This window comes from Myxocyprinus asiaticus, chromosome 32 (assembly GCF_019703515.2).
Source record: "Myxocyprinus asiaticus isolate MX2 ecotype Aquarium Trade chromosome 32, UBuf_Myxa_2, whole genome shotgun sequence".
NCBI classification, from domain to species: domain Eukaryota; kingdom Metazoa; phylum Chordata; class Actinopteri; order Cypriniformes; family Catostomidae; genus Myxocyprinus; species Myxocyprinus asiaticus.
In genome coordinates this window covers 5,793,244-5,808,276 of record NC_059375.1, presented here as the reverse complement: position 1 = coordinate 5,808,276, position 15,033 = coordinate 5,793,244, and the positions used below count along the sequence as shown (strand labels likewise).

At 38.5% G+C, this 15,033-nt stretch overlaps 1 protein-coding gene across 3 annotated transcripts in view; it reads right to left on the bottom strand.

Annotated features, from left to right (window-relative positions):
• heatr1 (HEAT repeat containing 1) overlaps positions 1-15,033 on the bottom strand; it is a 216,473-nt gene that overhangs the window by 149,499 nt on the left and 51,941 nt on the right. For all 3 annotated transcript variants that reach the window (XR_007894235.1, XR_007894236.1, XM_051666734.1), the window contains exons 21-23: positions 6,141-6,313; positions 5,860-6,015; positions 232-474 (exon numbers count right to left, since the gene is read on the bottom strand). Coding sequence is in view for 1 of the 3 variants with exons in the window: in XM_051666734.1 (XP_051522694.1) it covers positions 232-474; positions 5,860-6,015; positions 6,141-6,313 (572 nt within the window). In the remaining 2 variants the exon portion in view is untranslated. The remainder of the gene's footprint in view (positions 1-231; positions 475-5,859; positions 6,016-6,140; positions 6,314-15,033) is intronic.

Here is a 15,033-nt window from a genome sequence, read left to right as displayed (position 1 = left end):
TAAATAAACCTTCGGATTGTCGGTGGACATTTGTCGGATCCAGTGTGAATAGCACCAAAATCTTGTTCGGAACGAACATTCGCACAGAAAAACAGACGGTGTGAATAGGCCTTAAGAGTACTTCTAGTACAAATCTGTCCATGCACATGAGATAAAGACTCCAGTCATATCAGTAGGCTAGAAAAAGATTTGTAAATATTACAGTACTTCTTGTAAACTTCATCCACATACCTGCTCGAGCGCAATAATCTGGAAACTAGGCATAGTAGGGTACGGCTTGGCTGAGGTGTGCAGTGCTCTGATGAAGACCTCCAGGCATAGGGGGTCTTTGACCAGTAAAGGTGCAGACTTGTCAGTGAACTTGCTCATCAGCAGCTGAAGGAGGAGAGCATCATCAGGCAGGAAGGTGCCAGTGTCTGGAGCACACTGCTCAAGAAGACGTTCCACAGCAGGGAGAAGAACAGCCAAAATGGGCTGGACAAAGAGCAAACGGAGATAAGTAATGCATGTAAAAAATGCAAATGAAACTTTTAACGGTAACTTATAAAGATTTAAAGACAGACCTACCATGAGGGTATATGCTTCTGTTAAAGCCATCAGTCTGCATTAGTTCAATAAATTTTTTTTTAGAAACCATGTTTAATAGTGGAATTCCTGGTGAAGAACTAAAGTGTACATTTTCCTGAAGAGAAATGCTCCACCAATCAGAAAATCGCATCAAACGTGCTCTGCAGTAAATGCCCACATTCATGACACACTCAAACTAGTATATTTGCATATATCTGAATATTAAGCAATATGATCTTTTTTCTGTATACTTATAATCAATAACTTGAAATTAGGGATGAAGATGATTTACAGATTAACTGGCACTATCAATTTGTTCGACTACTATAATTGTTAAATTTTTTTATTGTTATTTCAAGAAACAACTAAAGAGGTAATTATAAGGGTTTATCACATCGGGCATTTTTTTAACTCGTAAACCACTGTAGCATGTAGCGCTGCATTCTCCATGGTGTAAAACCCACCATAAGCCCCGCTGCCATTAGTTACTGTTGCTAACGCAGCCAAGCTTTCTGTACATCCAAAAACACAGAGAGTGAAGCGATCGCACTCAGTAAATTACCAAATTAACTATTTAATAATACTTTTAAACAGTACATTTATATCTAGTTGCCAAAAAGGTTTTTCAATATATACTGGAAAGCTAAATCCAAAACAAATGTGATGGAGGGGTTTGCTTCAGAATCAAACACTTACATGTATATTCAACTAGAGAGAAGCCTCAATTTATTTTTATTATTGATAAAGATTTGTCATTGCAAAGGACAGGACAAGTCTACCATTAAGCTACTTTGCACATCGTTTTAAATGAAAAAGGAACTTTCATATTTTTTTTTAAAAAGTTTTTTTAATCACTTTCCATCAAAATATATATGCTATTTTCATCATATATATCGTTATCGGCCTACAAATTTCAAGAATAGTGCTTAATCTTTCATTTATATCGGCCACCCCATTACATTTATTTAACATATAAACCCTTGTGGCAGATTTTATAGAAGAAAAAACTATAAATAAATAAAAAAACCTAAAAAGAAAAATTAAAAAAAAAAAAACTATATTGTGATATATATCTAAAATTTAAAATTACTCATACAGTGATATAGAATTTTGGTCATATCGCCCGCCCCTAGTACCATATAAAAAAAACTAACAGCTGCAAGCAACGACATCTAAGAGCATGTTTACAGCCCCACATTTCCATGCTGCAAGAGAAACAGTGCGATGCCTGTTGGGACGTCAGTGCCTTCGGAGTGGGTAATTTTTCTTAGTCAGCCGGCTGTGTACCATACTGACCGCTGGCCATGAAGATGTTTTCAAAACAAAAATGATTAGGATTGCCCAGCAGACTCATTTTAAATTAGCAGAAGCTATCACCTCATAGGTTAATTGGGCATCCAAGCGATCCATTCTAAATTAGTTTGTTATGAAATAAAAGGAAATATACAGTTGTTCATTCAAATGTTAATGTAATAACTATTGCTAAATATGCACATCTGTCATGTGAGCCTGTTTTGTTTTAGCCAGTATAGACATGTTGACAAAATATGTTTAGCCTGTCATGCCTGTTTGGTCACTTACTTGATTTATGGCTTGTCAGTTAACGGTTAATAACCAGTTAATACTATTTTTCCATCATTATGATTACGTCATTCGCAATGCTTCATGGTACTGAAGTTTATTCCCTCATGAAAGACTTTCAGTACACAGTCTTGTACATTTTTTTTTTTTTTGTACAATTTACAAATATTCTTTTTTTTTTACTTCAAATCAATGTTTGTAACACTGCCATCCATCTCAGAGCTGGTTGGATTGGTTCAGGGCTTAGAACTTTTATGAAGGATTTATAAAGTTCCTATGGAAAAAATTTATGGGAAAAATACTTCCGTTACCAAGACAGCTGAATAAGGTGGGCACTGTTGCGCTCTATTGTTTAACGTACAAAAGTAAACAAACATGCAATTCAAATCAACCATTGAAATAAAAAATATTAAACTGCATAGACCAAGGGTCTTCAACAGGGGGTCTACAACCCACATGGGTTCCACAGTGGTACTGCAGGGGGTCTGCAAATTATAGTTTGTTCCACCATTGGCATTTTTAATAATCACTCACTCGCACAAGAGTGACAGTGAGAGAGGAGTATTAATTTTAGTCTATCGACATTAAGTCCTTCGCAGCTGCATGCCAAATCTTAAAGTGTGACTAAACTAGCGCGCAGCCCGGACAAACCCTTCATGCGGCCATGCTCATCACGAGCCACTCAACACATGACACACATCAGGTTCAGCAGTGCTGCAGCAGAGGGTCGCAAGCGTAAACACATCTGCTTTGCGTTGTGAGGCTGAGCAGATGACAGCCTATAGTTTATTTTATTATTAGGTGCGTTTTGCTTTCAGAACAGTAGCTTACTGGCCTGGTGTAAATAAATAGTTACTGCTGAGATTATCAAGCTGGCATACACGGTCCTTAACGGTTCCACACACACAAGACGGTGACTCTCAAAGCAACATAATTTAAGCTGTACTCAAGTCATTTTTTTTTCCTCATTACAAATTTTTACTCAGTGAAACAGTAATTTTGAAATGTGTATAAAATCGATCACTCACATGAGATGAAGACTCCATTTTAGTGACCTTATAAAAGTTGTTTTATTCTGCATGGACAGAGTCTGTCTGTTTTTCTGTCTGTCTGTCTATCTGTTTCTTTCTTTTTGGAGGTTTGGCACAGGGATAAACAAGGAAAATTAAAAATGTAACTTCATGTCAAAAATGTTGCAGACCCAAGCTGGTTGGCTAGTTTTAGCCTGTTTGTTAGCTGGTTTCAGAGGGGGTTTGAACACTTTTTAGCTGGTCAGACTGGGAGACCAGCTAAGAGCAGTCTGATCTGCCATGACCACCCTGATCAGCCTGACCAACTAAGACCACCCTGACCAGCCTCAGCCTGACCACCTATGACCAAGCTTGGCAACCAGCCAACCAACTTATGCTGAATGCTTATGCAGGTTTTTTTTTTTTTTTTTTTGGAGATATGATGTGTTTATATCTATACAATGCAAGTCAATGAAACTTTTTTTACTATAAATCTTGACATCTGCAGTCTCCTTGGCACAATCATGAGAAAAGCTCAATAACACTTCCTTGCGAATGACGCAAGCTCAGAGCATTGTACAGAGCAACTGCTTCAGAAGACATGGATTAAACCACTCGAGTCATTTGGATTACCTTTATGCTGCCTTTATGCCCTTTTTTGAGCTTGAAAGTGTTGGACCCCATCGACTTGTATTGTATGATATAGACACATCATATCTTCTTCAAAAAACCTTTGTGCTCCACAGAAGAAAGGAATGATGGTAAGTAAATGAGAGAATTATCATTTTGGGTGAATTATTCCTTTAACCTTCTGAGACCTGAGCGTGACTGCTGTGTGCATTTCCCTTTTTGATTTGTAACTAGCAACACCTAATAAACATGCAAAAAATATTAAAAAATAAGCAAATAGTTTTCCCAAAAATTGGAAAAGTGGACAGCGGGACTAAATGTTAAATACCAAGCTATGGACAGAAAGTCTGATTTGTTTTTATAAAATTGTTTATTATGTTTCCAGGAGTGTTGGTTATTCATGTTTTTGAGACTTTACAGACATTAAATGAGAAATTAGCATAATTAATTTTGATTCGAAGTAACGGCCAGCATCATCCAATCACTGCCAACCATGATAAAATAAAATGATACATTATAAGTTCTGAATCTATATACTGATTATCATTGTCCCATATATGCCAAACATGCTGAGTGTTCCAAACATCATCTGCAGCCTGAAACTGAACTTTTGATAGGAAGTTTGGATTGAATGCAATTAGCTGCATAAAGAGCTATAAGATGCTCTTTTGCTCCTTATGTGATTTAACCTGCAGTGTGATGTCTGTCTGCACTGGTCTCAGACCAGTTCGAAATGCACCTAATTTTTGTCCTAATTCCATATAAAGCCTCTGAAAGCAACATTATTCAGCTTTTGGATGAACCCATTGATTCTCAATGTGATGATGCAAAAAAAAAAAATAGGATTTCTAAGGAAAAAATGCACTGAGATACACAGTGTACATTGTGTTCATAATAAATCGCTCAAATTAAAAAAATAAAATTAAAAAAAAAAGACAGAGATGTAGTTTTGTTGTCGTTTCTCCAAAAGACAAATTTGGTTGTTGTCGGTGCCACGTTGTTGTCGTCACATGACTACGTGCATCGAAAGTTTAACCCTTGGGGCCTGGGTAGCTCAGCAAGATGCTGACTACCACCCCTGTAGTTGCGAGTTCGAATCCAGGGCATTCTGAGTGACTCCAGCCAGGTCTCCTAAGCAACCAAACTGGCCCGGTTGCTAGGGAGGGTAGAGTCACATGGGGTAACCTCCTCCTCCACATCGCTATAATGTGGTTAGCTCTTGGTGGGGCACATGGCAAGTTGTGCGTGGATGCCGTGGAGAAGAGCGTGAAGCCTCCACATGTATTATGTCTCCGCGGTAACGCGCTCAACAAGCCACGTGATTAGATGCGCGGATTGGTGGTCTCAGACGCGGAGGCAACTGAGATTCGTCCTCCGCCACCCGGACTGAGGCGAGTCACTACGCCACCACGAAAACTTAGAGCGCATTGGGAACTGGGCATTCCAAATTGGGGAGAAAATTTTTCTTTTAGTTTTAACCCTTTACTGACAGCACAGTCTCCTGAACTGTGATCAGTCAGTTTAAATTAATTTAAATTATGCGGTGCATATAGCAAAACCAACATACGTTCATGCTTGTGTACGTGGGGTCGCACAAGGTTAATATACTCAGGAGTTGTATTTTGCTTAGTTTTGTTCATGGTTTGAGGATGTCAAGCAACCGTCCATGTTGGAATCTGCCTAATTAGGCTAGCTTATCAACTGACAGGTGAACTTTCAGAAACTTGGATGTCAAAAGCAAAAGACATGGGGAAACTTTTTCTCCTCCCTTTTAAAAATCGATAAGCCTATTTATATTGCTAACTATACACAATTAGTTAGTAACAGTTAGTAGCATTTAATTATTTGCATTAACCGTTGTTTTCCCCCTGCTGTTCATGACCTACCAGTTGGAAAGCACTGCTCTAGTATATCTAAACTGTGCAAGGCTGTTTCTGAGGCAACAAGAAACCATAAAGTATATGAATGTCTGCCTCTACAAAAAATATTTTACATAAACCAAACTGCCAAATACACCACTCAAGGAGCAGCAAACTAAAATGCTTGATACATAAATGCTTTTCTGCGGTACCTCTCCATGCACGTCCTGAAGTGCCCTCAGCAATGTTTTGGAGGTGTATGCAGGGCAGCAGGGTAACTTCACACACTGCAGGAGCTGCTCGATCGACAACAGCTTTTTCTTCTTCTCTTTCCCTGATATTGCCTCTTCATAAAGCTTGGACAGCGCCTACAGCAACAACAGAAGAGTAATTCCTTAAGAGACTCAATTTATGCGTCTACTTGGTGCTTCCACAAACTTATGAAACACAAGATGAAAAATCCTGTTTACAGCCATTGTGACGTTTGACTGACCTGACTGAGATATGAGGGGTCAGCGATGATCTCATCACTTGATCTGAGGAGGTTCTCCACCAGCGGATGGTATGGTGAAGAAACAACCCCTGAAAGAGTTTGGAGCACAGCGATGGCAGCTTTCCGAACCTCACATATGCCTGAACACAGACACACCAGCAACGATGGCACCACTGCAAGAAGATGCACATGTAGTGAGCTACACCTGAAAAATAGCTACATTTATAAAAATTATCTTTCTATTTTTCAACATTGTGACGATAATCATTGTATATCTCAAGAATTTTTTCTGAAGTGGATTAAAACTTAGATTTTTTCGCAAATCAGAGGAACCATCATTTTAACCAGTCAGTCACTTTTACAAAGTAGATTCAAAATATTTTATACAAGAGTTATTCCATATCAAAGTCCAAAAACGGTAAAAAAATAAATAAAAAAAAATAAAATATATATATCCTTTTTGTATCTTCATTTTTAAAGCCCTATATGTTTCAATCCCAGAGATATGGGGTTCTCAATGTGGCTATATTCATAAATTGTTAAATACTTTGTCCCCCACCCCCCCAACAAAACAATGGATTCTTTAATGAGAAACCATGTTTCCGTTAAAAACTGGTTCCACACCAGCCCCAAAAGCTTGCTGGCCACATTAAAAAGATCATACAAAAGAATGTACCTATATTTCCAGTCATCTTGAGCAAAGAGGTTGTCTCTGGCAATCTTGTTCAACAATGTAATAACATTTTGCATTAATCTATATGTTTAAATGTACGTTAAATGACAAACAGAGCCACTAACTCAACCCTTACACCAACCCTAACCGTTGGAGGAAGTGCTGCCCCTTTTTGGGGTAGGCGCAACCCCCATTTGGACTAACCCTGCACCCTTCTGGAGTTTTCCTGACCTCTTTTAGAGTTTCTGCCCGTTTGGAGTGCTCCAGGCAGCAGCAATACCTACTTGGAACTACCACATACCCATGTGACCTGTTAAGTCATTGTTCGGTTCTAAAGTCAGTGGAAAAGTGGGCTGATTTGCGATAGGCTCCAGATTCCACCAGCCGAGAACCAGCAGAGCACAGGCTCTGGCACAAGAACCAGCGCCATTTTGGCGGAAAAGGGATGTGGTTGAGGTGACGCTAAATGGGAGATGTAAAATCGGTAAAAATCTTGTTAAAATAATGTTTTATTTTCTAATAATATTAATAAAATAACAAATTGCATGTTTCCTTAAAGAGTTTCTCAAAGTGTATGTTGCTTCAAGTTTTTATTTAAGTAGTTTTATTTGTTCCCCCCCATTCTGTTTTCTGTTCCATGTTTTAAAGTTTAATGAATTTCATCATCAAAACAGTGTCAAATCAAGTGAATTAATAAAACTTTAACCAAATGAAAATAGAACAATTACTTTTCAACATACCATTGCATTTTTTTTTTTATTAAAAGTTTAACTCAGTTAAAGAAGTGCTTCAATAAATATCCTCACCGCAAATTCCAAAAAAAAAAAAAAAAAGTCTTATTGTTGTCTAATAAAGTTAAACATCACAACAACAACAACAATAATAATAGGGGGCCTGGATAGCTCAGCGAGTAAATATGCTGACTACCACCCCTGGAGTTCGCAAGTTCGAATCCCAGGGCGTGCTGGGTGACTCCAGCCAGGTCTCTTTAGCAACCAAATTGGCCCGGATGATAGGGAGGGTAGAGTCACATGGGGTAACATCCTCGTGGTCGCTATAATTGGTTCGCTCTCAGTGGGGCGCATAGTGAGTTTTGCGAGGATGCCGCGATGGACGGTATGAAGCCTCCACACCCGCTATGTCTCCGTGGTAACGTGCTCAACAAGCCATGTGATAAGATGTGCTGGTTGACGGTCTCAGACACAGAGGCAACTGAGATTCGTCCTCCACCACCTGGACTGAGGCAAGTCACTCCGCCACCACGAGGACTTGGAGCGCATTGAAAATTGGGCATTCCAAATTGTGGAGAAAAAGGGAGAAAAAAAATATATATAATAATAATAACAACAATAACAATATAGCCGCAAGCAGCAATCATCGGGGTCCAAGCACATGTGAAAAAATAACCAAAATAATCAGAATTGACAGAAATGATCCAGTGGATGCCGAATAATACAAACTGACTATATAAAAGCTGCTGAAACCTGATTGGTCAATAGCGGCCATGTTTTTCAAAATATGCGACTGTCCTCATAGACCTTGATGACACCTTGGACATGCAAAAGTCGATCAGACCAACGGTTCCATAGTTAGAGCCATTTTGTTTTTAACCCTTATAGCGCCACCAAGAGGCAGAGGTACACAATATTTGTGTGTCCTAAGAATGACCTCATACATAAGTGTACCAAATTTGGTGATATCTCATTCTGTTCAAGAGTTATAACCATTTTTGTAAAAGTGGCCACAGCCATTATGAACGTTTTGGCATACCATTTGACGATAAATTACTATTTCACGATTCCTGCTGAAAGCTGATTGGTCAATAGCGACCATATTTTCAAAAGATATGAGACTGTCCTCAAAGACCTTGATGGCACCTTGGACAAAGACACGGCATGCAAACTGTCAAGTCGATCGGACCAATGGTTCCATAGTTAGAGCCATTTTTTAACCATTATAGCGCCACCAAGAGGCAGAGGTGTGCAATGTGTGTGTCCTCAGAATGACGTACCAAATTTGTGATAATATCTCATTCCGTTCAAGAGTTATAACCATTTTAGTAAAAGTGGCCCAGCCCACAACGTACAGTTTGGCATACTGTTTGACGATGAATTAATTTCAAAATTCCTTTGATAACTTTTCATACTGGGATTTGGAACCATCCTGCCAATTTTGGGGTCTCTATGACCTGATGCCCAGACACTTTTAAGGCAGAAAATATATATTTTTTTACTAATATAATGTGACCAAGAGAAGCACACATGCACAATTGTTTTTGTGTGTCCATAGAAAGACTATATACATATGTGTACCAAATTTGGTGACAATATCTGATTCTGTTAGAGAGTTATAACCATTTTAATAAAAGTGGCCACACCCATTATAAATGTTTTGACATACCGTTTGACGATAAATTACAATTTTAAAATTCCTTTAACTTTTCATTTTGGGACTCCAGAGAATCTGTCTGCACTGGTTTGGTTCCTATCGGTTGAACGGCCAATGACTAGTTCGAAAAAGTAATCTTTTAAAATAATCTCAAATATTTATTGAATGTTTTGTTTCAAACCAATAGTACTTAGGGCAAAGTTGTTCAGAATGAGGAGGTTTACAGCATGGTCTGAATAATGTGTTTCTTTTTTAAACAAAGCGGTATATACAACAATTTACATGCATGTAAAACATGATAGCGCCTCCCGGTGGCCAATTTTTGTTGAATTTTACACAGACATCTAGGGCCAAGAGACAAATAGGCCTACCAAGTTTAGTTCAGATTGGCCTTATTTAACCCTATATAAAAATTACTGAAAGCTGATTGGTCGATGGCGACCATGCTTTTAAAGAAATGCGACTGACCTCACAGACCTTGATGACAAATACACTGCATGCAAAATTCGATCGGACCAACAGTTCCATAGTTAGAGCCATTTTTAGTTTAATTATTATAGCGCTACCAAGAGGCAAAGGTGTGCAATATTTGTTGTCCTCATAAAGCCCATATATACGTGTACCAAATTTGGTGATAATATATTAACCCCTTCTAAAGTTATAACCGTTTTAGTAAAATGGACATGCCCATTATGAACGTTTTGGCTTACCATTTGACAATAAATCAGAATTTCAAAATTCCATTGATAACTTTTCATAATGGAACTGCTGAATCTTTCTGCACTGGTTTGGTTCCGATTGGGCAAACGGCCTAAGACAAGTTCGTTTTGAATTTTTTTCAAACAATCCAAATAGTGGGAAAACAAAAGGACAGAGCAAAAATGTTATGGTCGCAAAACCCTTCGGCAAGACGCAAGGAATCACAGGAAGAGTTATGGCCCAATATATATATATTTTTTGTTTTATTCGCAATAGAGCCACCTAGTATCCGACGGATGTGTGTCTCTGCACCTGAGTAGCGGGGGGATTTGGAACCATTCTGCCAAGTTTGGAATCTCTACGACTTATGGTCTCTGATGCCCAGAGACTTATAGGGCAGGAAAAAATAAATAAATAAATAAATAAATATAGCCACATGCGGCAATCATCGGGGTCCATGCACATGCGAAGAAATAAACAATATAATCAGAATTGACAGATGATCCAGTGGATGCCAAATAATACAAATTGACAGAATAGATCCTCACTAACCTCACTTTGCTGAAAATTGTGTACCAAAATTTTGAAGCTGTAAAACACACCTAAAGGAATCATAAAATGAATCCATTCGACTCCATTGGTTGAATACATTTCTTTTGTAGCAAAATAATTCAAGATTTATGGTCCAAAATGTGATTTGTTTGTTTAATTTGTTTTGTCTGAGTCAAATGAACAAAACCAGAAGTCTCTACGTTGTTCTGGTGCAGAGATATTTAATTTGTTACTTGGTTGCTAGGGTAACCCCATTTGGTTGCTAGGCAGTTACCAGGGTAATACGCAAAAGGCTCCTTGCTATCCTGAGTCAAATGAATGAAACTGGAAGACTATGTTGTTCTGGTGTAGAGATATGTGATTTGTTACTTGGTTGCTAGGGTAACCCCATCTGGTTACTACGCAGTTACCAAGGTGATACTCAAAAAGGCTCCTTGCTACCCTGAGACAAATTAATGAAACCGGAAGTCGCAACAATGTTCTGGTGCAGAGATATGTGATTTGTTACTTGGTTGCTAGGGTAATCCCATCTGGTTGCTAAGCAGTTACCAAAGTGATGCTTAAAAGGCTCCTTGCTACCGTGAGTCCAATGAATGAAACCATATGTCTCTACGACATTCTGATCTTGAGATCCCCGTCTAAGCAATGAAAGTCAATGGGGTTTGGTTGCTAGGGTGCTCTAAATGGTTGCTAGGGCATGGCTAAGTAGTTTCCATGATGATACTTGAAGAATGATTGCTCACCCAAGTTAAACGAGCCGATTGTCATTTCTCTAGGACATTCTGATCCATAGATATCACTCTCAGCCGTTTTGAATGGAAGTCAATGGGATTTGGTTGCTAGGGTGCTCTAAATAGTTGCTAGGGCGTGACTAAGTAGTTTCCATGATGATACCTGAAGACTGATTGCTCACCCAAGTGAAACTAGCCAACTGTCATGTCTGTAGTCCATTCTGTTCCAAAGATATCCCTCTCAGCCATTTTTAATGGAAGTCAATAGGGCTGGTTGCTAAGGTGCTCTAAGTGCTAGGGCATGGCTATCCAGTGACCAGAGAGATTCTTATTGGCTGATTACTAACCTGACTCAAAAGATCCAATCATCAAGTGTCTACAAAATTCTGTTCTGAAGATACCCTTCTGAGCCATTTTGAATGGAAGTCTATGGGTGTGGTTGCTAAGGTCCCATAAATGGTTGCTAGGGCATGGCTACGCCATTTCCAAGAAGATACTTAAAGACTGATTGGTAGTCAGAGTGAAATGAGTCTCTACGACCTATGTCCTATGTACCTATGTCTCTACGACATTCTGATTGGGAGACATGATCCCACAAAATTCATTGTCTTGTCATAGTAGGAAACTATTGTTTTCAATTGTTCATAGTATGCCTATGGGGCACTTTTGGGCTGGTTTTAAGGCAGCATTTTACAGTTTTCGGACACATCCATATAGAAATGACGCAAGACAGAAATGGGGATAATGGAAAAATAAACACATAATATAATTCCAGACATATGTAAACATATCCCTAAATCAATGTGACAGTTAATCCTGTCTGGCAACTTGACAAATATATTTTCAATATTTATAAGATATGTAAAAATTAAGGTGACATTTGATTATCTATAATCATTTTGGAAATCACAGATTTATTTGCAAACTAATATTATAAAAGTCAGAAAACATTGTCAGTGTACCACGTTTCTTCAAATACATTTATATGCATTCATACACTCATGAAAGCCTTAGACTTAAAAGGATTTCTTATCATGTGGCTCCCTCTAGTGGACAAAAAATAGTATTACAGCTTTCGTTGGTCAGATAAATGGCTATTTAAAATTTGCTGTTAGTCCCCCGTTCATCATAAATCCATGAAATTTAGTATGATTCCTCAGAATGTCCTGTTTTCCATATTTACACAGTTTTGTGAAGTTTGGCATTTGTGCACATAAGATACAGGAATATTAGTCATAATGGGCCACACTAGTCAAATATATCAGACTGTATCTTCTTAATGGATCAAAATTATTTTGATAACTTTTTGCCTGCATGGTCTAGCATTGACTTGGGCCAAGTTTGGTGAAGATCTGATTAACGCCCTAGGAGGAGTTCGAAAAAGTAGGGTTTTCAGTAAATTAGAATGGCAGAAACATTTTATAAAATGAAATAAAACTGAGATATACATTTTGTAGGACTTGATGCAAGGATTTAGAGGTAAAAAGCATTTTGATTTTAATGTACTCGGATGCGGAGTAATTAGCAAAAACGTAAATGTTTTTGGTATAGTGCCACCTTGTGGCCGATTCTCACAAAACTGGGTACACAGCCTCATTTTGACACCGAGTATGAATATCTCAAGTTTCATAATGCCCGGCCATTCAGATTTGATGTTATTAGCTGCTGAAATTTGATTGGCTGCTGGCGGCCATGTTTGTTGATTTTTCCAAATAATATTTGAGTGATATGTTAACCTTTGGGCCATAGAAGATGCAAACCAATTTTTAACATCACTGATCATACAGCTGCGGAGTTATGAGCATTTTCAGTTGTAGCACCCCCTATAGGCGGAATTTGACACGACTTGGTGTGCAGCCTCAAAATGTCGTGTTGTCTGTGTGTATCAAGTTTCGCTACGTTTGAACTTTTAGTTTGGTAGCTATAGGTCAATTTCATTACATGGACGACACCTGACCAGTTCGTTGGCTTATATCTTCGTAACGCTTCGGCAAGTAAAATTCTTTTGATAACATTTTGTCAAGAGGTTCCATAGATGATGCATACCAAATTTCGTGCGAATCGGACATACGGCCTTGTAGGAATTTTCCTGAAAAATGTATAGATGGAAATGAAATCGGAGAAATACGTTTTGTAGACCTTGACTCAAGGATTCAGAGGAAAAAATCATTTTGATCCTAGCCCTTACGGCCCCAGAGTTATGACCACAAATGCAAAGGTAGTGTGGGGGGGGGGGGGGGCGGGATTTCTGACCATCCCATCAAGTTTGGTGTATCTGCGACTTAAGGTCTCTGATGCCCAGAAACTTTTAAGGCAGAAAAAAAATAAAATAAAATAAGAAAATCAGAACAAATACAATAGGGTTCCTGCACCTTCGGTGCTTGGAACACTAAAAATAATAATAAATATAGCCGCAAGCAGCAATCATCGGGGTCCAAGCACATGTGAAGAAATAACTAAAATAATTAGAATTGACAGAAATGATCCAGTAGATGCCAAATTATACAAATTGACTATATAAAAGCTGCTGAAAGCTGATTGGTCGATGGCAGCCAAGTTTTTCAAAACATGCGACTGTCCTCATAGACCTTGATGACACCTTGGTAAAAATAAACTGCATGCAAAATTTCAAGTCGATCGGACCAACGGTTCCATAGTTAGAGCCATTTTTAGTTTAATTATTATAGCACCACCAAGAGGCAAAGGTGTGTAATATTTTTTGTGTAACCACAGCATGAGCCCATAAATACATTTAACAAATTTGGTGATAATACCTCAATCCGTTCAAAAGTTATAACCATTTTAGTAAAATGGACACGCCCACTACGAACGTTTTGGCGTACCGTTTGAAGATAAATCAGAATTTCAAAATTCCTTTGATAACTTTTCATATTGGGACCCTGCCGAATCATTCTCCACTGGTTTGGTTCCAATCAGGCAAACGGCCTATTTTTTTTTCAAACAAAATAGCGGGAAAACGAAGGGGTGGAGCAAAATTCTGTAAGGGGGTAAAACTCTTCAGCATGACACAAGGAATCAGAGGAAACAGAGGAATTTTGCTTCTAGCCCTTACGGTTCAAGATTTATGGCCCAAAATGTGATTTTTGTTTGTTTTGTTCGCAATAGCGCCACCTAGTGTCTGACGGATGTGTGTCTGTATGCCTGAGTAGTGGGGGGGATTTGGAATCATCATGCCAAGTCTGGTATCTCTACAACTTACGGTCTCTGACGCTCAGACACTTTTAGGGCAGAAGAAAAATAATAAGAAAATCAGAACAAACACAATAGGGTTCCCGAATCTTCGGTGCTTGGACCCCTAAAAATCGGAACAAATACAATAGGGTTCCTGCACCTTTGGTGCTTGGACCCCTAATAATAATAATAATAATAATAATAATAAACAGAAAATCAGTACGAATACAATAGGGTTCCTGCACCTTCGGTGCTTGGACCCCTAAAAATAATAAGAAAATCGGAAGAAATACAATAGTGTTCCTGCACCTTCGGTGCTTGGATCCCTAATAATAATAATAATAAATAGAAAATCAGTACAAGCGGCTTCACACATTCATGTGTGTGCAGAAGCATACAGCACATGCAGACTGTAATTAAATGAGCTGTTTAATAATCACACTAGAACATATCACTTTTAATTTGATTAATTGTAAATTTCAGTGAGAACAGGAGCACAGGCATTTGAAAGCAGTCATCTATCGCTCAGACAGTGCAAGGGGCCGGAATCGAGTCAGCACTCTGTACTACCGGCACTGCAGAAACACTGGTATTGTTACATATTTTTTATTCTTTTTATCATGTTTTTATTCGACTTGGTGCCGAAGTACTGGCACTT